Genomic DNA, 23574 nt, shown 5'->3' with positions numbered 1-23574 from the left:
CAACACAAGCCTCTTCCTCCAGCCTTTCCTGTCTCAGCAAAAGATGCCACTACTTGTATAATTCCTCAAGCCCATGAGTCATCATCACCTTTTCTTCTCTCTCCCACCAAATCAAATCACTCCTCAGGTCCCACTGATTCTACCTCCTTGATGATTTTTATGCCATTCCCTTTTGTCTATGGAGTTGCCAAGACTTTAGTCAAGGCCTTTTATAGATATCTCCTACCTCTTTTCCAGCTCATCCCAGACCTTTCCAGTTTGGTCTCTACTCAGCAAACTAAATTGCCTTTTTATTGTTATACTCCTCTGATGAAAGCCAGTAGAAATAAACAAAGACCACCCTAATTAAAATAAGTAGGGATTATTTAATATCCAGAGTTTACTATAGAAAGAGAGTAAGCCAGCGTTACTTAATTTTGGCAGACTCCAAGCCTTTGTAGTGAAAAAAGTGAAGGCTTTTGGAATGCTCTGGTTGGAGGTTTTTGCCATGAAGAAGCTGGAGATGGGCTAACTACAAACAGCATTCTATGTGATTGATTTGGGAAGCATATTTGGCTTTTTCTTGTTGGTCCCATGTAACATATGAGGCACAAGAAATAGGGAATCTGGCAGGTATTGGCTAATTCTGACTTTCCTGAGCCAGTTGCTTCCCAGTTTGATTGCTGCAAGGATTGTAGGCAAGAGTTCTGTTGTCATATATAGTCTGGCCATTGCCTGTTTATATAGTCTCTCAAACTATTCCATAGTTTCTGAAGATCCTTAGCGTAGCATACAAGGCCTTCTGTAAAATGGGGTTAATGATAGTACCTACCTCATAGAATACAATTAATAAATACATGTAAAGTGCTTAAAACTGTGCCTGGAAGTAGATATCACCATCATGTTATGATCGTTCTTGTTATTCATAATTTTGATGTAGGAAAGATGTTAGGGTTCAAAGCTGATGACCAAGAAAGAATTCTTGAGACTTCCTTGGTGCAAAAAGGTGGTTTTATTAAAGCAGGGGAGAAGACTTGTGGGCAGAAAGCTGCTGTGGGGTCATGAGGAGTGGCCTATTATATACTTTTAAGTTGGGAGGAGGGTAGGAATAGTGTAACCCTCCCAGGTATTTTAGAAACAAAGTTTCAAAGATCCTGAGGGGGCTAGTTATTGTTAGGAAAAGGTCATCTATTATTGTTTAGTAAAAGCTCAGTCATGAGACTCTTCAGATGTACTTCAGTAGGTCATATGCTTCGAAGATGATTGCCAGCATGTATCTTGGGCGTGGGGGGTGGGTGTTGAAAGAAAGGAAGTATCTAAAAAAATTTTTTTTTAATGTTTATTTATTTTTTTTTAAAATTTTTATTTATTTATGATAGCCACAGAGAGAGAGAGAGAGAGAGAGAGAGAGAGAGGCAGAGAGGCAGAGACATAGGCAGAGGGAGAAGCAGGCTCCATGCACCGGGAGCCCGATATGGGATTTGATCCCGGTTCTCCAGGATCGCGCCCTGGGCCAAAGGCAGGCGCCAAACCGCTGCACCACCCAGGGATCCCTAAAAAAATTTTTTATATGTTAAAGTAGACTACAGGATTATGGGAGTTTGGGGCAGATTGCCTTTTCCCTTTGGAAAGTATTGATGTTGACTAAGGCAGCTGGGTCCCTAGAGGAATGTCACTCTGCCTGTTTCAAGGACTTGTGAATGAGCTGTAAGTAGGAAGGAAATTTAAGTTTTCTTTTGCCTCTGCTTCCCACCTCAATTTGACCTGTCTTTATCTAATTAGCATCATCTGTAGCCACTATCCCCTGCAAGGTCTTCTCCAACCTGGTGAACTCCTCCCCATCTTCTCAGTGTCTTATTATCTCTTGCCTCCAGGCCTTCACACATGCTACTCTCCCATCTCCATCTCTCAAACCTTCAGTTCATCTCACAAATCCTACTTACCTCTGCCCACAGATTACTTCTTCCAGAAGCTGTCCCCTGCCTTTCTGTGCCTCCAGTCTGTGTGCTTCCAGAGCATATTTTTCAGCATCCACGGAGCATTTTGTAGCATGTTATCTGTATTACTTGTATTCCATGCCAGACTGATAGCTACTTGAGGTCAGAGCAATGTTGTTCCCACACCTAGCACATTTCTGAAACATAGAAGCTGCTTATAAATATTTTTTTATTTTATTTTTTATTTTTTATTTTTATTTTTTTGCTTATAAATATTTGTGGAAGGAGGAAAAGGCTAATGGAGGAAGGGAAGGAGAAATATTAAAAATATAATATGCCAAGCAAGCAAAACACAGAGTAGTATGAAGTAATAGTGCAACAGAAACTAAGAGGAATCTGTGCTTTAACCTGACTACTCTGTTTCTTAATAAAAGTTATACCTGCTCATTTGGGGAAAACAATTCTTATCATATGTACAGGTATTAAAAATTTTTTGCGTTGACTTTTCATTTCAATATGCTTTCCAACCCTCAAAGCCAATATTGTAGAACATCTGAAAATTAAATCTCACTGTATATATTTCTCAGAGACCACAAGAGAAAAAAAAGACCACTGAGACAATGGCAGATGGCACTGTTAAATCCTCATATCTTAAAAGGCAAAATTCTATTTATCAAATTTTTTGATAACAGTAAATTTAATAATTTAAATAAGATCATAGTAAAATATAACAGTTTTTAAGGATAACTATAATACCAGGCATAGATCAGTATTCAGTAAATCCTTTTAGATTGTTAATTTTTAAGTAAAAATCATTTTGAGTAAATAAACTCACCCAGTTACTTATCTACAGACTTAAAATTAGAATACCTCACTGAAAATTGTTTTTGAAAGACATTGCCTGAAATCAGAATATAAGTTTGTAATTGTGAAAGGAAAGGAAATCCTGGACTTAAGAGGCAATGGAATAATATCTATGCAGAAATATGGAAAGGTATGTGTTGAGTGAATGGGTGACGGGCACTGGGTGTTATTCTGTATGTTAGTAAATTGAACACCAATAAAAAAATAAAATAAAATTAAAAAAAAAAAAAAAAAAAAAAAAAAAAAAAAAAAAAAAAAAAAAAGGAAAGGTATGTGTTAATCGATTTAAAAGTCAGAAAATACAATAGTGTTAACACTAAGCAAAATTATGTATCTACACAAGTAAGTAAAAATAGAAAATAGTATAGGGGCACCTGGGTGGCTTGGTGATTGACTGCCTACAGCTCAGGGTGTGATCCCAGGGTCCCGGGATAGAGTCCAGCATCGGGCTCCCTGCAGGGAGCCTGTTTCTCCCTCTGCCTATGTCTCTGCCTCTCTCTCTCTGTGTCTCTCATGAATAATAAATAAAATCTTAATTAAAAAATTTTTAAAAAGAAAAGAAAATGTCATGCAACAAAGCCTTCATCCTCAAAACTGCATTGAAAATGTGGAGATTTTTGTGTAAGTACTTAAATTGGGATGAGGGTACCTTCTGTTTCCTTCTCCACTTGTCTACAAATAATATGCCAGGCCCAGTTGTTGGTGCGGGGGATGCCAGAAAACAAGTCTTTGTCTTAAAGTGAGTTTCCGGATAGTGTGGGATAAACATGCAAACCACTTTAGAGCTATGATGAGAATTGTAATGGATATGCACATATGCTGTGGGAACACAAAGGAAGGATTTTGTTCTATCCTTTTTCATCCCCTGGGGAGGCCGCTTTTTAGCTGAGTTTTGAAGCACCTGTGGGGGTTAACCAGGAGAGGAATGAGATCATCATAACCAATGAAAATAGAGGAGAGATGAGAGGCATTAGTGGAGAGTCATTGAATGAGTTGGATGGGTTATGTTCAGATTTGAGTTTTATTATTCAGACCATAGAATAGAGGACCGTGTTGAAGGGTGCAAGAGTAGAGGTAGGGAGAACAGTAGGAAACCTTCCCAACTGAGTGAGAGATGAGAACTGTATTAAATCAGTAAGATGGCATGGGCTCGAGAAATATTTAAGATGTATAATCTATAGACCTTGGATATTCTTTTTTTTTAAGATTTTATTTATTCATTTATTTATGAATGAATGAATGAATGAATGAATGAATGAAAATACAAGGGGGGCAGAGGGAAAGGGAGAAACAGATTCCCCGCTGAGCAGACAGCCCAACACAGAGCTCCATCCCAGGACCTTGGGATCATGACCTGAGCTGAAAGCAGACACTTTACCACTGAGCCACCAGGTGCCCCAACATTCCATTTTCTACTGTGGATGACTGTAAGAATCCTTGTACCAACTGAGGGCAGCCTGGGTGGCTCAGCCGTTTAGTGCTGCCTTCAGCCCAGGGTGTGATCCTAGAGACCTGGGATCGAGTCCCAAGTCGGGCTCCCTGCATGGAGCCTGCCTCTCCCTCTGCCTGTGTCTCTGCCCCTCTCTCTCTCTCTCTCTCTCTCTCTCTCTCTCCCCCTTATAAATAAATAAATAAAATCTTTAACAACAACAACAACAAAAAAGAATCCTTGTACCAACTGAGAGCAGGGATATCTAGGCCAGGAAGGTGATCTCCTTAGTGTAGAAGCAAGTCTTATGTATATCTATCTGCATAGGCAAACTCAATGTAATGTGCATGCTTGGGATGTGTAACATGTATGTACCAGTTCATTTCACTTTTCAAAGCATGGAAGTGCTATTATTCCAGATGCTTTCTTGAGCCTTTCAGGACTAATAAAATTTAAGGACAGTAGGATTATAAGATAATACTAGAATTCAAGAGGCATTTTTTTTAACTCCAAAATTTATTTACGCTATAAGCTTTTCATTCTCCCCTATCTTTTTTATAATTGAAGTATAGTTGACATGTAATGTTAGTTTCAGATGTACAACATAGTCATCCCACAAGTCTGTGGTTATGTTGTGCTCACCACAAGTGTAGTCCCATCTGTCAACACACACTATTACATACCAGTGACTATATTTCCTATGCTGTCTGTACTTTTCATCTCTTATTCATTCCATAACTGGAAGTCTGTATCTCTCACTCCCCTTCACCCATTTTGCCATCCCTCCATCACCCTTTTCCCCTTACTATCTTTTTGTCATATTTTTAACTTGCCAGGAGATATCATATAAAAATAGTATGTTTGATGTGATTTCTTGATTCTTATGACACAGAATTCTAAGAGTTATGTGTTTTTTAGGGTGCTTTTAAGACCATGGACCTGAATCGTGTCATCAGCCTCCTTGAAAAGACTGATAAAGTAAGCTTTGAAAGAAAATTTCTCTGTTATATCACTTATAAACTGTGATTTCCCTGAAAGGTAACATGTATTCCCCCAAAATAAGTCTTGTTTCTTTCTTTTTGTTGAAAACATTTCAAATAGTAAGTGCCTTATATTCAAAGGCTGTTTAAATAAGTTAGTAGGAATGTATTTAACCTGGTAGGGAGGCTGGAGGAGGAGATTAGATTTGGTTTTGTATAATGGACATATCAATGGTGGATATAAACAGAAGGAATCATAAGAATAAAGGAAGACTCTTCTAGCCTTTACAAACTGCTTGTTACCAAGTAGGATGTGGGGAGTAAGGGTAGAAAAAGCATATCATTATGTACTAAATTTCTCTGATATGAAATCTGTGTGTGTGTGTATATATGTATATATACACTCATACATTATTGATAAATGATCTATTTTGAGAGGAATCTTACACAGAATGGAATAGAGATGAAATTATTTCCAATAAGATTCAAACTGGAGAGTTTAGGCATTGAGGGAAAGGATAACAAATGTATTTCATGCATACCGCACTGTCCTGATGTTACTCAAGAATCAACTTTGAGTGCCTAAAAATCAGCACAAAGTATAAAATTACTACAGGATGAAGATTGCATACTTTTAATATGTGGAAAATGGGTTGATCATGTTAGAGCCAATCAAAACAAAACAATGCCTAGTGATTAGTAGGCACAAACATTTAGTCATTGGTTTAATATTTTTTAGTCTCTACATTTTAACATAGAGAAAAAGCACAATAAAAATAATGTATGTCTTGCTGGCTGTGTTTGCCATGCAAATTATGTTTAATTTTGAATATATTTGCATTTTAGAAAAAGAAAAGAAAAAGAAAATTACTAGTTGAAAACTCAACTCCTACTACTTGTTAAATAAAGGTAGACTTAAAAAAAAAAAAGGTATAAAAAAAATTGCCACAGCTTCTTAAAAAGGATTTAAGAATTTTAAAAGGACAGAGTAATTCAGTTATAAAAACAAACACATCACTGTATTGAATTTTGTTTTGTTTTAATTGGCTGAAGATGTTTGTGCCATTTACTGGGTGTAATTTAAAAGTTAAAAATACAATTTCTGCAACCAAATTGCCAAATTTGTTTCTTAACATTGCCCCTTATTAGCTGGGTATCTTTGGACAATGTAGTGTTTCAGCTTGAGTTTCTTGTTTTGGAAAAGAGAGATAGTAAAGGTACCTTCCAAGTAAGGTTGTTTTAAAAATTAATTAAATATCATGTATCTATAGTGCATATATGGTACAGGGCATAGAAAAATGCTCAGCAAATTCACGTATTTTTAATATTATTTCTGGAAACAAATGCTGCTTTTATATTAACTTAGTTTTGATTCTCAATTTACCAATCAAATGTAAATGGTACATTTATTCTTACCTTCACTGTTTATTTTCTAATGCTTACAAAATAATATAGTAATTTAAAAATTACTTGATAATTTTAATGTCTACTTTCTACATTAAAATTTTTTTTTAAATCTCAACGGATTTAATAGCACAAAAGAACTAAAATAGATAACTCGTTTTAGGATGATTTAGAAGAAAAACAACTTAAATCTGTCAAGAAACTGGTGCAGTGTTATCAGAATGGATTTGTATCCTTTACATATATATGTATGTATGTTTCATTTACCCTGAAATGGGAGAATTTTTATTAGAAAATGTATTAGTTCCCTCTTGCTGCTGTAATAAATGACCACAAACTTAGTGCCACAAAACAGCTTAAAGCTTTTGTCTTGTAATCCAAGAAGTCAAAAGTCCAAAATCAGCCTCACAGGGCTAAAGTCAAGATTTTGACTGTGCTAGTGCCTTCTGAAGGCTCTTGAGGTGAATTCCCATAATTGCTTTTCCCAGTTTCTAAGGTGGCCAGCATTCCTTGGCTCATGGCCCCTTCCTCAAAGTAGCATCTATTTCACCTCTGCTTCTATGGTCATACCTCTGATCCTCTCCTACCTTTCTCTTTCCTATGTAGGAAGGATCCCTGTGATTACTGTGGGCCTATCTGGATATCTGGGATAACTTTCCCATCTCAAGATTGTTAATTTAATCACATCTGAAAAGTCCCTTTGCCATGTAAAGTAACATATTCACAAGTTCTGGAAGTTAGGATGTGGACATCTTTGGGCAGGCCATTGTTCTGTCTATCACAGAAAATATCTAATATTTTGTGTTTTTCAAAGAATTATATTTTTCATTTTTCAGAGAATATAAAATTGAAGAAACAGCAATTAACTCTGTGCAGATAATGGAAATTTTTGTAGACTTAGACAGTGGATATAGTTAGGGAGGCCAAGTCAAAGTCTTGTTTCTACCACTTTACTTGATTTATTTATACTATTGATAAACTTCTTAACTTCTCCACCCTTATAAAATGGGAATAACAGTACCTTATGTGGTTGTTAGGAAGACTAGATGAGATAATACATGTAAGTGCTTGATAACCTACAACATACTATATAAATATGTTATCCCCACTGTATATACCACCCTGATCAGAATATATGGAAACCAGTGCAATTCAAAACCATCTGTGCTTAAGAACCAGTTTATTGTTGGGGTGTCGTTGTTGTTGTTATAATAATCTTTGGATATATTAGCTATTACAGAAGCCAATACAGTTGTCACAGGAAACTCTCACTTTCTGTAGTCATATTACCACAGACTGGTAACACTGGATTCGAGAACTGGCAATGGTTCATAGAGCACCCCTTCAGTAGTATTGATCTCTATGGTTTCCAAAAGTTGTCCAGCCTTGTCTAAGGAAGATTCGTCTCTAATAATAGCTTGTTTCAGTGTTTCAAACATATTGAGGCTCCCATTTAGGGAAAGGGGCCTAAAAATTTTATTTTAATTCTTTTCTAGCCTTATTTTAGCCTTCTTTTATATGGATTTGTTGAGTCCATCAGTTACCTAACAGCGTGTGGATATCAAGCATTATTTCCTGGTAGCCAAAAAAGTCTACTAGCAAGTGATTTCTTTCCCTATATTAACCTGATACCTCAACACTTCCATCTATTCTTCTTCAGGTTAGAAAGTTGGTGGCAGGGATCCCTGGGTGGTGCAGCGGTTTAGCGCCTGCCTTTGGCTCAGGGCGCGATCCTGGAGACCGGGGAATCCCACGTCGGGCTCCTGGTGCATGGAGCCTGCTTCTCCCTCTGCCTATGTCTCTGCCTCTCTCTCTCTCTCTCTCTCTCTCTCTCTCTCTCTCTGTGTGTGTGTGACTATCGTAAATAAATAAAAATTAAAAAAAAAAAAGAAAATTGGTGGCAAATAGCTCTATTTTTAGGCTCCATACTGGAGCTCGAACTCACAACCCTGAGATAGATACCTGAGCTGAGATCAAGAGTCAGACTTGATTAACCAACTGTGCCACCTTGGTGCCCCCAAATGGATCTATTTCTGAAGGCCTTTAGTAGACTGGCTTTACTGATGATAAAACATAAAGCAAATAAGTTAGAGAAGTATCTTGGAGATTTGTACTCTAATATAATCAGCTTTCCCATCTTTTCCTAAGAAGCTCCTAGAAAGAGACTAGAAGGGATAGGATTCAACCAAAGAAGTATGTCACAATTATCATGTTTCCTTGGCTATAAAAGAAAATCTGTGAAATTTGCCTATGTACCAGTTGGGTTTTTTTTAAACAGATAAAAAGTGCTGTTACTACAAGATTTAGAGAAGATAATTTTTGCTTTTATACTAGTTTTAAATGAAAATAAATCTCAGGTTATACCTTAAAAGCAAGAAAATCCATCTGAATAACGTTAATAAAATAAAGTAAGGTAGGTTTGGGTTGTTTATTCTGGAGCAGTGTATGTTTTGTGTGTGAGTGGGGGAAAGACAAAGGATAAAAGTGAACCATTAACTTTTCTTACCGTGTTATTACCTTACTGTCAGTAGTAAGGTATTGAACTCCTGAACCCATGGTATAGTGGTTGGTAATCAAATTCTAAAGACAGGGTGAGAAGAGAAAACAATATTTTGAATAAAAGTTTACTAAGACAAAAATTAAATAATGTTCCTAAAAAATATGATTCTAAGTTTTCTTATTTAGTCTTCAAAATTAGTATAATTAAAGCAGTGTCAACCACATTTAACAGATGGAATTCTATAGACTTTCTTGACAGAACTGCTATAAAGAATATGCTAATGAAATAGTAATTTTAATTTTATTTCTTAACTAAAAATATTAAAGCCCCTAAGGGATTTAGCCCAAATATTTAAAATTTTGAATCTATGTGCAGAAAAAATTGAAAACCAGCCCCATTTTATAGAATCTGCATTTAACATCCTAAAATTATGTAGGTAAGTTGCTTTTCTTTATTTTATATTAGCACACAGTATTTTATTATGTTTTATTTTGTATTGTTATGTGGTATGGTAAAGTGATACTCAGAAAACGTCACTTGATCACTTGATTTTAATTGATATTTCAAAGGTAGTCAATTTTATTGTACTCCAAGATTGCTAACCACAAGATATTAAACTGTAAATATGTTAAAATGTTTTGTCAAAATAAGTTGCTATCAAGTGAACAACAAATGTGAGATGAAGCAAGAAATTGTGATTTTTTTTTAGAGAGAGAATTTTATTTTATTTTTTTTAGAGAGAATTTTTTTTAAAATTTATGAACAGGGCAGCCCCGGTGGCGCAGCAGTTTAGCGCCGCCTGCAGCCCGGGATGTGATCCTGGAGACCCGGGATCGAGTCCCACGTCAGGCTTTCTGCATGGAGCCTGCTTCTCCCTCTGCCTGTGTCTCTGCCTCTCTCTCACTCTCTCTGAATGAATAAATAAATCTAAAAAAAAAAATTATGAATACTGCTAAATAATTTGTCTAGTTTTTTTCTCTCTGTAGAAAATTTGACTCCAAGATATATTAAGTTCTAAGTCATCTATGTCACCAATTATTTTTTGGTATATATTTTTTAAATGTGAATGAGGGGTCAGCATTATAAAATAAATATACCTATACTCCATACTATTGTTTCTCCAACCATTTGGGGGGACTGGGGATATATTCACAGCTTGTTTGTTGCCAAGTAGTAGCTAATCAAGATATACATTAAAATATCCATCTTTAGTTTTCAATGTAATATAGAGAGGAGATTTCTTAAAGTAGGAATAAACTTTTCCATTAATTTAACCTTCTAAATCTTTCTACTAATTTAGCTTTTTAAATAGCATGTTTCTTTTAGTATACAAATAATATTAGTAGAACTATGTATACATGGTAGTTTTAATTCTTTTAGAGTTAGTAGTAGTAACATTTAAAGATTTTATAATTATATACACTTAATTTTTTAGGTATCTGAATAAATAGTCAAAAATAATTTATTGAATGCCTTTGCTATGCCTTACTTTTTAATACAGACCATGAAAAATAAATTATAGCTCTGGTGCTTTCAAGGAACTTTTATGTAGTAATTAGAAATTATTATTACATTGATGCGAGATTATATTGTTATCATTTCAAATTTCTCAAGTCCTAGAATACCAGGCCTATAAGCATTACTTTCAGTAATGCCAGTAATGAGCTCCACCAAGAACTGATTCTCTGTTAAAGCTGTGATTGAATGTTTCCTCACATAAAATGACAGACTTTTTTTTCTTTTTTAAAGATTTTATTTATTTATTCATTCATGAAAGAGAGAGAGAGAGAGGCAGAGACACAGGCAGAGGGAGAAGCAGGCTCCTGGGACTCGATCCTGGGTATCCAGGATCAGGCCCTAGGCTGAAGGCGGCACTAAACCGCTGAGCCACCTGGGCTACCCAAATGACAGACTTCATTTGAATTGCACTCTTCACTTTTGAATTGCACTCTTCACTTTCCCTCATATTTCATGATTATTCATTTTATTTCATTTTTTTCTCCTTTCCTAATTTCTTCTTTCATCCTGCATTTCTCTATACCTCACCTCATTTGATTCCCTTCTTAAGACATTTTCGGGAGATAAAAACATTGAAAATAAATAATAAAACATAGCCTTTCTGTTTTGTCTTCTATGTAGTATGTTTTCTCACTACATCAGAAGTATAATTCATATTATTTTCATGACCTTTTGTGGGGGGATCTCTTCTAGTGCTTTATCTTTTAGGTTGTTTCCTTTAATAGAAAAGGAAAAAGTTTGAGGATGAGAAATAATTTTGGAGTTTTTCACTTTAGAGATCCAACAATGAGGTGGATACCAAATAATAAGTTATTGGTTCCAAATGAAAAATTCTAACAAACACTGAAGAGTGAACCTCTCTGGGGATGCCTGGGTGGCTCAGTGGTTGAGCGTCTGCCTTTGGCTGAGGGCGTCATCCTGGGGTCTGGGGATAAGTCCCACATTGGGCTCCCCGCAGGGATCCTGCTTCTCCCTCTGTCTGTGTCTCTGCCTCTCTGTCTGTGTCTTTATTTATTCTCATGAATAAATAAATCTTTTTAAAAAATTTAACCTCTCTGGCATTTATAAAATTGTCCTTTTCTTAGCTTGCCCTTGAAGTATCTTTACATTTTTCTTGAAAAATATGAATTAAAAGTCCTACAAAGAAGATATACTTTTATGTAGCACAAGAGGTTCAAATTTTGAACCCATTGAATACCAAAATAGTCCATATTTTGTATTTAAGAAATAACTTTTATCTCCCCTTTGACATTCAGTCTAATAACCTAGGTTTGAAACCTGTCTTTTATGATTTTTAAATACATTATTTTCAAATAATTTTGAATATAGTAGCTGTGGAATATAATTCAAATATAATTAATATTTATTATTACATTTTTTATTTATATGGTGTTGCAAGATGGTTTTCTTAACCCTTGCCTTTTATGTCCATCTCTCTTCATTTTTATAAGCCTAATCTACCTTCTTTTTGGTCAGTTAGTTAGAAACACAAAAATTTTTTGATAGTTGCCAATTTTCCCAGAGCTACACAATAGGCTATTATCCTCATTTTATTCTTTAGAAAGGAAATTTTCCCCAAGTTTGCAAATGATGGTTCATTTAAGGACTTCATTAAACATAACTCATGTATTCTTCATTCCTATTGAAGCTTGCCATTTTTGAAAAAGAAGGTATCAGATGAAATAACATATGCTGAAGACGCTGCTAATTCAATTGCGCTTCTGGGTGAGTTAAGATTTCTTTAAGATAGAGGAGAGGGGTATAGTATATGACAGGCCCTACTGACAAGAAAGAAATATCTCAGTCACTAAATTTTAGAGTACTCCAAATGTAGGTTCTTTTCTTGTTTCTGGTTGGGAATTGATCATAGTGTGCTTATGATAATTGTTGCATCATTTTTCACTCACGTGTTTTATTATACTAAAATTCTGTGTTCCTTAATTGAAGGACTGGCAAATGCTGATTTGTCTTGATGTTATTTCATTTGTTGAAATATTTAACTTTTTGGTAAATCAGAAGTATATGTACCTCTCGAAAATCACAAAAATGTTTTCAACATTAAACTAATAATTGCTAGAATCTAATTAATTGCTAGTCATCGAGATCCAAATTGTTCATTAAATAATTTAAAATTTTAAATAAAATCATGAAATGGTGAGATAGTAATCCTTTTGTATCTAAGTAAGTTTCATAGTCTTTGAGGGTAGATATTCTGGGAGAAATTATTATGGCCTATGATGGAAAAGATGTCAAGAAAATTATATAAACATGAGGTGTTTGATGAGATGACTGCAAGGAGCAAACAGGCTAGAAACTAACCGGAAACTTTAATTCAGTGAATGTCATTGGTGGAAATTTACAATGGGAAGCCAACCCAAAAGAGGACATGATAATATTAATGGATAAAAGATGTAGGTTTGGTTAATAACTAAAAAACGCCTCTGTTGCCCTTACTATTCTAAAATTTTGCCTTTAAGAGTGTTGGCAGGCATTTGTGTGATAAATATATGGCTCTTACAGTCAGTCTGCTCTTTGCTGAGTAACTGCTTGCTTGTCTTGAAGGAAGTATGAACTCTTAGCTTAAAATGAGCTCCTTTCACTGATTATTGGCTGCATGTACTACTGTTCTGACCCTTATTAATTACTGGAAACATGAGTTTAAAATAATTATATAGAGTATAAAGGGTTGAACAAAAGCTGTTCATTTTTACTAATAACTTCCAGTTTCTACTATGTAGTAGTAAATCATATTACTTTTTCTTTTAAGTGATAGTTATTTCTGATTCAAGAATAGGATTTTGGAAATGTATGAGGGAAAAAGTTGGTATTCTGTCCTGAGGTTATAAAACATAAAACTGTGAAAAATGATCTAAACTTACAAGAACTAAAAGGGTAGAGAAGCAGATGAGAAATCATAGAATTTCCCGTAAACTTGAACGTTTCCTTAGTTTTGTTGGAAAATTTTAGTTGTTCCTGTTGACTAAACTTTTCCAGAACAGTGATTTTTCAACATCAAAGGAAGTATTCAAAAAAATTAAGGGAATCATCTTGAAACTCTCTTTTTGTTTTCCCCTTCTTTTTTAGTGGTGCTTTCTGCACATAGATTCTCCTAAAACAAGGGTGTAGTTTTCCTATGTGCATACTCCTTCTCTCCATTTTTGTACTCACTCACTGACCACTCTCAGAGGTGAAAATTATGCAAGTCCTAATGCAAAACACGAGTGTGTCAGGAACACCTTGTTCTCTCTTTCCCTCACAGAATCCACCCAGATCTAGTTCAGCCCTGAAGCTGCATGCAGAGGATATGAATCATTTCCAGAATCTCACAGATCATTTTCAGATTCTCTTAGGGATTATAACTTATAGTTTATCAGAGCAAAAGCAATTCAGTTTGAAGTATAGGCTGAAGCCAACTCAGAAATAATTTAGATATGCCTGAAAAGGAACTTCCCTATCCTTCATTTCTACCAAGATAGCTTGAGTATAAACCTATTATATGTAGGGCAAAGACTGCCTAGAAACTCGGTCTTCCAGTCTGTCAGCAAATTGAAAAACAGCTCGCTTGGAACTTCTCTAAGCAAAGGATGCATTAATAGAGGCAACAAATTACTGATTCTCTAGTTAAGGAGAAAAATGCTAACCCACCTCTTGCCAAAATAATAATAGTAACTTACTATATGCCAGATACTATTCTCATCTTTTTCTCATATTAACTCCTTTAATCCCTACAGCAATCTTTAAAGTAGAAACTACTGTTATACATTTTATAGATGACAAACGTAAGACACAAGTTTACATAGGTAGTAAGTGACAGAACCAGTATTTAATCTTAAGCAGTCTGGTTCCAGCATTTATGTTATTCACCATTCTTTTCTTCCTGGGAAGGAGAGAGTTAAATGAGGGGCGAAATATTATAAGGATAGATCCAAGATATTTCAGATTTGCATGTGTGTATGTGTATGCATGTATAAAATTATAGGGTCCAGTTTGAATTTCTAGTGAGGATATTTTTAATTGTATTACCAACACATTTAAATTTGCAAATAAACTTATGATAGTGTTATTAAATAGTATTATTTCTCCTTTTGGCAGGTGAATTAATGAAAATACCGAATTCTGAATTGAGGATACAAATTTGTAAATGTATTGTTGACTTTTATCATGCAGAACCACCAAAGAAGCATATTACAGGTGAAGTTTTCTTTTTTTCTTTTTTTTTTTTAAAGATTTTATTTATTTATTCATGAGAGACACACAGAGAGAGGCAGAGACACAGGCAGAGGGAGAAGCAGGCTCCATGCAGGGAGCCCCATGTGGGATTTGATCCCAGGACCCCGGGATCACACCCTGGGCTGAAGGCAGGTGCTCAACCACTGAGCCACCCAGGCGTCCCACAGGTGAAGTTTTCAATGGTCTTTTAGTAATAACTTATGTCTGTAAAACAATATTTTTTTCTCATTCTCTTTGAACTAGGAAAGGCATTGTGGGATTGATGCAGGCTGGCTAGGCCCAAAGACCCAGAGGTATTCCCACAGGACCAGCCAAAAGGGTCCTTGGTTCCATACAGGATAGGAATCAAACATGAGCCAAGTGGAAGTGAGAGCAGAGTTTATTGAAGATGTAAAGAGAGTGTAGATATGGACAGAGCCTCTGGAAAACTCAGAAAAGAAGAGCAAGTCTTGTCTTTGCTTGAGGCCTGTGGTTTTTATTGAGGATTGTGGTCAGATGCACATGTCTTCTCAGGCATCCAGGAACAGTGAGTCTTGTCTTTGCTTGGGGCCTGTGGTTTTTATTGAGGAGTGTGGTCAGATGCACATGTCTTCGCAAGCATCCAGAAACAGTAAGTATCTCCAGGGGTCTTGATGAGTCAGTGTTCTTGGAAAACATTATGATGACCCTACCCAGTTTACTCTTTAAATATTTTCTATTCTGGGCAGCCCGAGTGGCTCAGTGGTTTAGTGCCGCCTTCAGCCCAGGGCGTGATCCTGGAGACCTGGGATCAATTCCCACGTCAGGCTCTCTGCATGAAGCCTGCTTCTCCCTCTGCCTGTGTCTCTGCCTCTCTCTGTCTCTCTCCGTGTCTCTCATGAATAAATAAATAAAATCTTTTAAAAAATAAAATAAAAATAAATATTGTCTATTCTGCTGGAAGGCTCCAAAGAAATAATTAAATGCTTGACCTTTATAAGGAAGACATACATATTATATTACATATATTGTTATTTGCATGATTTTTTATTCTAAACTAAATATTTATGACACAATTTTATTTTTTTAATTTTTTTTAAAGCATTTCAATTCTTTTTTTTTTTAAGATTTTTTATTTATTCATGAGATGCACACAGAGAGAGAGAGAGAGAGAGAGAGGGAGGCAGAGGGAGAAGCAGGCTCCATGCAGGGAGCCAGATGTGGGACTCGATCCCGGGTCTCCAGGATCACACCCCGGGCTGAAGGCGGTGCTAAACCGCTGAGTCACCGGAGCTGCCCTATGACACAATTTTAAAAGTCATACCCAAATTAGTTTAATTTTTATTATTATTAATTTTATTCAATACTATTAATATTATTATTTTTCTAACCTTTTTATGATTATTCCTAACATCTTTTCCATCCAATTATTTTTTTTAATTTTATTTATTTATGATAGTCACACAGAGAGAGAGAGAGAGAGAGAGAGAGGCAGAGACATAGGCAGAGGGAGAAGCAGGCTCCATGCACCAGGAGCCCGACGTGGGATTCGATCCCGGGTCTCCAGGATCGCGCCCTGGGCCAAAGGCAGGCACCAAACTGCTGCGCCACCCAGGGATCCCCATCCAATTACTTTTTTTTATTTAGTTTGCCAACATGTAGTATAACACCCAGTGCTCATCCCATTAAGTGCCCTCCTTAGTGCCTGTCACCTAATCACCCCATCCCCCCACTCACCTCCCTTTTTACAACTCTTTGTTTGTTTCCCAGAGTTATGAGTCTCTCATGGTTTGTCTTTCTAATTTTTCCCCAGTTTCTCTCCTTTCCATGACAGTCCCTTTCACTATTTCTTATATTCCACATATGAGTGAAACTATATGATGATTATCTTTCTCTGATTGAATTATTTCACTCAACATAATACCCTCCAGTTCCATCCATATCGAAGCAAATGGTGGGTATTCAGCCCTTCTGATGGCTGAGTAATATTCCATTGTATGTATATACCACATCTTCTTTATCCATTCATCTGTTGAAGGACATCATGGCTCCTTCCACCGTTTGGCTACTGTGTTCCACCCAATTAGATGTTAAATATCTAATGCTAATAATATTCTCAAAGCTTAGCAAGAAAGTTTTGCATGTTACTCCTTGGGATCTTAATATATCATGATAAAATGAGTCACACTAAAATGGATGGTATCATAATAAAGGGCACTTGCGCGTGGATGATATGTTATTTAGGACATAGTTCCTACCTTCATGGTTTCTGTTATTTATATCAATCTTGGAAGAGCGAGAAGACATATATATTGAAGTTATTATGTTTCTTAAGAGAGGTGTAAATAAGACTGTAGTAGAAAGGAAGGATTACTTATGACTCAGGGAAAATGGAAAGACATCTGAAGTACAGAGTAAGGGGATTATTAAATGTCAGATTTGAATTATTGTTGAGATAGACAGGTAGAAGTATTTGTAGATAGTAGACATTGAATACTAAAAACAGACCACATATACAGGTTTGGAATTCATACAATTAGAGATTAAAGTTGAAGCTATTAGAATGGTTTACCAGAAGATAAAGCATATAAACAACAAGGAACCAAAAATGGCAGCAGGGATAGTACCTATACTGACATGTGGGGAAAAAAACGATCCACGAAATTGGCAGTGAAGGGAATTTCAAAGAGGAGAGAGAAAACCTAAAGACTGCCATATTTTTTGTGCCATTGAATGAAATGTTTGTTGAAGGAAGAAGTGGTCTAAGTGTCAAATACTGTAGAGGCTTCTGTCATTGAGGAATGAAAATGTCAAATTAATATGGTATCTGAAAAGTTATAGTGAGCCTTTGGCAGATGTATTGCCGTGAAGTGATCAGGGCAGATACAGGATTATCAGAGGACAGTCAGAGCTCAACTGGTAGGAAGATCAAAGAAAGACATCTGGGTTTTGCTCTTTTTAATTTGTTTTAGGATAAGGGAAAGTGAAGTTTATAGACAGATGAACAAGAAGCTAGTAATTAAAAAATGGGAGGGTAAAGTCCTAAAGCATGAACGGAATGGAATTAGGAGAACAGGTCAACCTTAGCAAGATACAGGCACTCTTCTTTAAGATAGAAGGGAGACAAATTATGTCTGAGATAAGGCAGAGGAGTTAAAGTGCAGAGAAGTGAGGCTGACCTTCATTTAACCAGGTTCCGAAAATTAGGAACTATAGGCAATGTTCTTTCTGTAACACAGTAGGTTTTTAATGATAGGCATGGCTGGACATCTGGAACCACAGCTGAAAAGTTCTCTGTGGAACAACAGTAAGAGACATAGCCCTGAACACAGGAATCAAGTCCATGAGCCTTAATATTACTATATGCTTCCATAGAAATATAAACTTAATAGAAAAAGATGTAGGGATTATAAAAGTACATTTTGGTGCATCCATATGATAGACTAGTATGGAAATAAAAATCATGATTTGGAAAAATACAGAATGGGGAAAATCTTAAAAAATGTTTAGTGACTGCAATAGAATATAAAAGTCTGCATACAGTATATTGTTAAAATTATATGCATACATTAAAAATATTAGCAAGAAATATACCAAAATGTTAATGCTGTTATCTCTTGATGGCTTAATTGCAGGTTTAATGGTTTAATTGATGGTTTAATTTCCTCATCATACTTTGTTTTCTTCTCCATACTCTTTAAATTCCTAAAGTGAGTAAGTAGGGCATACCATAGAGAACCCATCCATCCAGGAATGAACATGGCCTTTTCTAGTGCCAGAGATGAGATTCAGAAAGAACACAAATAGGCAGACCTCTCAGAACCATGGCAAAGTTAAAGAATCTATTTGGTTTCAAAAGTCAAAGAGTCTGGAAGTTAGATAATTGATATCACAAAGAGAGAATATAGCTGGATCTCAGGTGGACAAGTACCCTCTGATGTTTATTTCATCTTCCTCATTTCATGTAATCAGACAGGCACCTGTGTAATTATATCAAAAGAGGCAGTGTTTCTCATAGGGGCTAAGACAGAAGGAAATTCTTTTAAGATGTCACCAAGGGCAGCCCCAGTGGCTCAGCAGTTTAGGGCCACCTTCAGCCTAGGGCATGATCCTGGAATCCCGGGCTGAGTCCCGTGTCGGGCTCCCTGCATGGAACCTGCTTCTCCCTCTGCCTGTGTCTCTGCCTCTCTCTTTCTGTTTTTCATGAATAAATAAGTAAAATCTTTAAAAAAATATATGTGTCACCAAGAATCATACTTCCCCAAAATACCATTATATACTAGCATTATTCAAAATAGCATTATATTTTCACTTATTTCATTGTTCTATTACATCATCATTGTTCCTGGAAATCACTGAAGTAATGTATTGACATAGTGAAAACATTTAGTATTTGTAATCATGCCATTTTCCTTTATGAGAAAGCATTTCTACTGACAAATATTTTGTTCCTTTTTGGAATATAAGATATGTACCCCAGATCTGTGGTCCTATTTCAGATTTTACACCAGGGATCAGCAAACTATGGTCTCAGGGTAAAATTGCTCACTGTAAATAAAGGTATATCAGAACACAGCGACACCCATTTATTTTTGTATTCCTTATGCTTGTTTTTGTGCTATGGTAAGAGAGTTGAGTAGTCGACACAGAAGCCTTATAACCTGCAAAACCTGATATAGTCATTACCTGTCCTTTTATAGAAAAATTTTGCCTTTCCCTGTGCTATACCATTTTAAAATGCCATACACTTTTTTAAAAGTTGCTATTGCTGTTTAATAATAAATTACTCATTCCTTTGTCTGAACACAGATGATTACTATGTGAGATAACTGTACATATTTATTAACTAATTGTTATTAGGTTACCAGCAAGCAAGTTCATCATACAAGATTAAGATGGCTGAGGTTGGAGGATTGGCAAAAACAATGGTCCAGTCGTTGGGCTTACTTGAAAATCAACTTGTTGAGAAACTTTGGGTACTTAAAGCTCTGCAACATCTCTCAACTTCTGGTTTGTATATCATTAAATTTAAATACTTCATTCTCAACTATTTTTGTTTCCACCCAACAGTCAAGACTATACAACATAAATAACTTTTAAATTTATTTTCAGAAGTTAATTGCACGTTAATGATGAAAGCACAAGCAGCCAGTGGAATCTGTGCTCACCTCAATGACCCAGATCCCTCTGGACAGCTTCTGTTTCGTTCATCAGAGATACTTTGGAATTTATTGGAAAAATCTTCAAAAGAAGAAATCATACAACAGCTTAGTAATTTGGAATGTTTGCTGTAAGTAAGTGGTTAGATGGGAATGTCTTTTAACCTTAAAATGATAGCCAGTAACATAACTAACATCTTTGTTTGAATTTGTGTTCAATTAGGCTTTTGAATCATGTAATGACTATATTTCAGGACATAATTTTTATGCTGCAGTATAAATGCATCTGTGCAATAGCAAGCCATCTTTTTTCTACTTGGAAAGCTTTTAAAGTAGCTTGTTAACAAAACTAAATTATGTATTTGAATAAGTATAAAATAAATTAGACATTTAAAAGAACTATTTCATTTTTCCATTCAATAAACCTATTTTTAAGTATTTAATCTCTTCCAGATATTGCAATAAGCATTCCAATAAAATATAAGCAAGCCTTTAGGTTACTTATTCATTTTTCATCAAATAATTATTGTCTACTCCATGCCAACTTTAGAACTAGGCCTTAGAAATACAAATGAAACAATGCAGACATGGTCTCTGCTTTCATGGAATTTGCATTATGTTAGGAGATGGACAAGTAAACAGGCTGTGAAAGACTATCACAGGTGCTACATGTTCTCTAGAAGAGTGATTCAGCATACAAAACCCAACTGATTTAAACCATATAGGACACTTATGGGCTTATATAACTACAAAGTCAAGGATAAAACTGGTTTCATGTGCAGTTGTATTCAAGGTACAGCAAATAACAGGATGTGGGTCTTCATTATCCCTGTCAGTCTTCTACTATGTTGGCTTTATTCTCAAGCTCCACATGGTAATACCTCAGAAGTTTAGGTTCAAATCATCACAATCCCAAATCAAGCTGAAGAGAAGACTTGCTCTTCTGAAAGGTCAAGGAAAATTCTTCGAATTGAGTCCGTGTTGGTCCTGAGTGGTCTGAGTTGGCCATATGCCATTCCAGAATGAATTACCAGTGACGGAGAAATGCTCTGGCTAAAAGGAAGCTAAAAGCGTCTCCACAACACCAAATGCAGGGAAAAAATAAATGCGTAAATAAAAATAAGGGTACTGTTATCATAAGAAGGGCAAGTGAGGGGCACCTTGCTGGCTCAGTTGGTAGAGTATGTGACTTTTGATCTCGGGGTTGTGAGTTCAAGCCCCTCCCCCCACTGGATGTAGAGATTACTTAAATAAAATATTTAAAAAGAAGAAGGGCAAGTGAGTGCTAGGAGGCAAAGCAACAAATGCCCATTTTACAGGGAATCTGACCCAGACTTGGAGAGTTAATATGTATGTCCTAATGAACCCTAATTTGGTATGTGAATGATAAATATGAACTGGCAACACAGAAGAGTTTTGCATTCAGAGAGCATTCTAGACAGGGGAACAGAAGTGAAAACAGAACTTAGAAAAAAAACTGTTAGAAATTTGATATATTAACAGCAGAAAATAGAATAGTGAGAGATGAAGCTAACAATGTTAGCAGGGACCGTAACATGAAAAGCTTGATAAGCCTTGGTAAGAAAGTAGGACTTTTTAATCCTAAGAACAAAAAAAAAAGCTTTTAAGTAATTAAAAATGGAAAATGACATGAATGAACTTTATTTTAGAGCAGTCACTATGCCCCCCATGTATAGATTTGGATTGATGGATTCTTATCTGATGCAGATTTGAATCCTATGTAGAGGCAGATTTGGAAATGCAGTAAAGATTAGAAATACTTGAAATGAATAGTATAATATAAAAAAGGGAGATTTTGTTGATAGACATTTAAGTAGCATTTGCATGGAAATATGATTTTAAAGATCTGATTTTACTTTCTAGGGCTTTGAAGGAAGTATTTAAAAATCTGTTTATGAGAGGTTTTAGTCATTATGATCGTCAGCTTAGAAATGACATACTAGTAATCACAACAATCATAGCTCAAAATCCTGGAGCACCAATGATTGTAAGTATGAGTCAAATTGAATTAATTTTAATTGTGGGAATAGTTGGTATGGGGGAAGGAGCCCTAAACTATGTTGTAATATTTCTGAACTTCATTGTGATACCAAGTTATGGTGTAATGTCTCTATGTTACCAGTAGTTCTGGCAGTTCTTTGCAACCTTTTGGAAACTTGAGATTCTAATCATTGTTTATGATTTACCTACATATTTACCATTTATGATGCATTTCTTTCCTTCCTGACGATACGAGTTTATACCTGGCATTTCTCTTTCACCTAAAGAATTTCCTTTTTTTTTTTTTTTTTTTTTTTAGACTTTCCTTTACTATTTCTTATGGTGCAGATATACTGGCAGCAAATTGTCTTAGTTTCTTTCATCTGAAAATATCTTTAAAGCAGATTAATTATTGACATCTGTGTTCACAGAATGCAGAATTCTGAGTTGAATTAAAAGTTGATCTTTTAGCATTTTGATCTTTTAGCATCGTTCCAATGTCTTCTTGCCTACAGTGTTTCTGATAAGAAGTATTTGTTATTTCAAGTTGTTTCCCCATGGACAAAGTATCACTTTTCTTTCTGACTGGTTTTCAAGATTCTCACTCTACTTTTGATTTTCAGCAGTTTACTATGATGTGGCAAGATGTGATTTTTCTTTGTATTTATCCTGCTTGAGGTTCATTCATAGAGCTTCCTGAGTACGTAAATTGATAAATTTAGAGACTTTTTGGTCATTATTCTTCAAGTATTTTTTCAGCCCCATTCTTTCTCTCTCTCCTCTTCTGTAATTCAGATTACATGTATGCTTGTCGTGAGGCTCCGTTCACTTTTTTCAATCATTTTTCTCTCTATTCTCCAGGTTGATCATTTGTATTGGTTTATGTATCCAAATTCATTGACTTTTTTTCCCCGTCATCTTCATTCTGTTCTTAATCTCATCCAGTGCATTTTTATTTCAGATATTGTCATTTTTAGTTTTTGAATTTTTGTTTCCTTTTTATAACATTCCTATTTCTCTGCTGAAAGTTCCTGTCTTTCTGTTTATTATGAACATATTTACTGTGGGTTTTGGTGTACTCTGAAAAGTACATATTCTTTTGTATTAATAGCATTTTGTGTGGCTACTCATCCCTGTGGTGAATGGCAGGTCAAATCCCAGTTCATTTCTTTTAGCCTTACCCGGGATGCTGGAGAGTCCCCTGCCCTGGCATAATTCAGGCACTAGTCAGAGACTTGGAAGTTTATACACAGAAGTTGAAGTTCCCCTTCTGTGGCTCTCTCCTTTCTGGGATTTCTCCCTTCACTTTCCAGTAGCAATAGTTGCCCAGAGATTACCTCTGCCCTCTGAGTGTTCAAACCACTAAGATAACAGCTTTACCCTGAGTTGTAGCATTCACACAAAGTGCGGACTAGGACCTGGCCTCAGTCTAAAAGCCATTTTTAAAAAAGGGAAACTCAGTCAGTGCCATCTCCTTCAAAGTTCTGACTCCTTTCTAGTATCTGCTTTGTTTGAGTCATAAAAACAGTTGTTTTTATATTTTGCTCAGAGTTTATAATTGTTACTTGCAGGCAGGTTTCTTATAGGAGCTACTCAGTCATCCCAGAAGCTCAGC

General features: G+C 35.7%; 1 protein-coding gene and 1 long non-coding RNA gene across 9 annotated transcripts in view; one reads left to right on the top strand and one right to left on the bottom strand.

Moving 5' to 3' along the window:
• Nucleotides 1-23574, top strand: part of CFAP69 (cilia and flagella associated protein 69) — a 55562-nt gene that overhangs the window by 6087 nt on the left and 25901 nt on the right. For 5 of the 8 annotated variants that reach the window (XR_013357016.1, XR_013357017.1, XM_077857039.1 and 2 more), the window contains exons 2-9: nt 5128-5187; nt 6757-6822; nt 9420-9529; nt 12260-12336; nt 14704-14802; nt 19660-19809; nt 19912-20089; nt 21843-21966. Coding sequence is in view for 6 of the 8 variants with exons in the window: in XM_077857039.1 (XP_077713165.1) it covers nt 5128-5187; nt 6757-6822; nt 9420-9529; nt 12260-12336; nt 14704-14802; nt 19660-19809; nt 19912-20089; nt 21843-21966 (864 nt within the window). In the remaining 2 variants the exon portion in view is untranslated. Of the gene's footprint in view, nt 1-5127; nt 5188-6756; nt 6846-9419; nt 9530-12259; nt 12337-14703; nt 14803-19659; nt 19810-19911; nt 20090-21842; nt 21967-23574 lie in introns of those variants that run through there. The other 3 variants (XM_077857038.1, XM_077857042.1, XM_077857041.1) reach the window with 3 other exon arrangements.
• The window catches only part of LOC144288956 (uncharacterized), a 48738-nt gene continuing 26440 nt past the window's right edge, over nt 1277-23574 (bottom strand). Inside the window, exons 4-5 of the long non-coding RNA XR_013357018.1 lie at nt 9100-9173; nt 1277-2113 (exon numbers count right to left, since the gene is read on the bottom strand). This is a non-coding gene — a long non-coding RNA (uncharacterized LOC144288956). The remainder of the gene's footprint in view (nt 2114-9099; nt 9174-23574) is intronic.

Source organism: Canis aureus, chromosome 18 (assembly GCF_053574225.1).
Source record: "Canis aureus isolate CA01 chromosome 18, VMU_Caureus_v.1.0, whole genome shotgun sequence".
In the NCBI taxonomy this organism is placed as follows: domain Eukaryota; kingdom Metazoa; phylum Chordata; class Mammalia; order Carnivora; family Canidae; genus Canis; species Canis aureus.
This window is presented reverse-complemented; position numbering and strand designations above follow the sequence as displayed.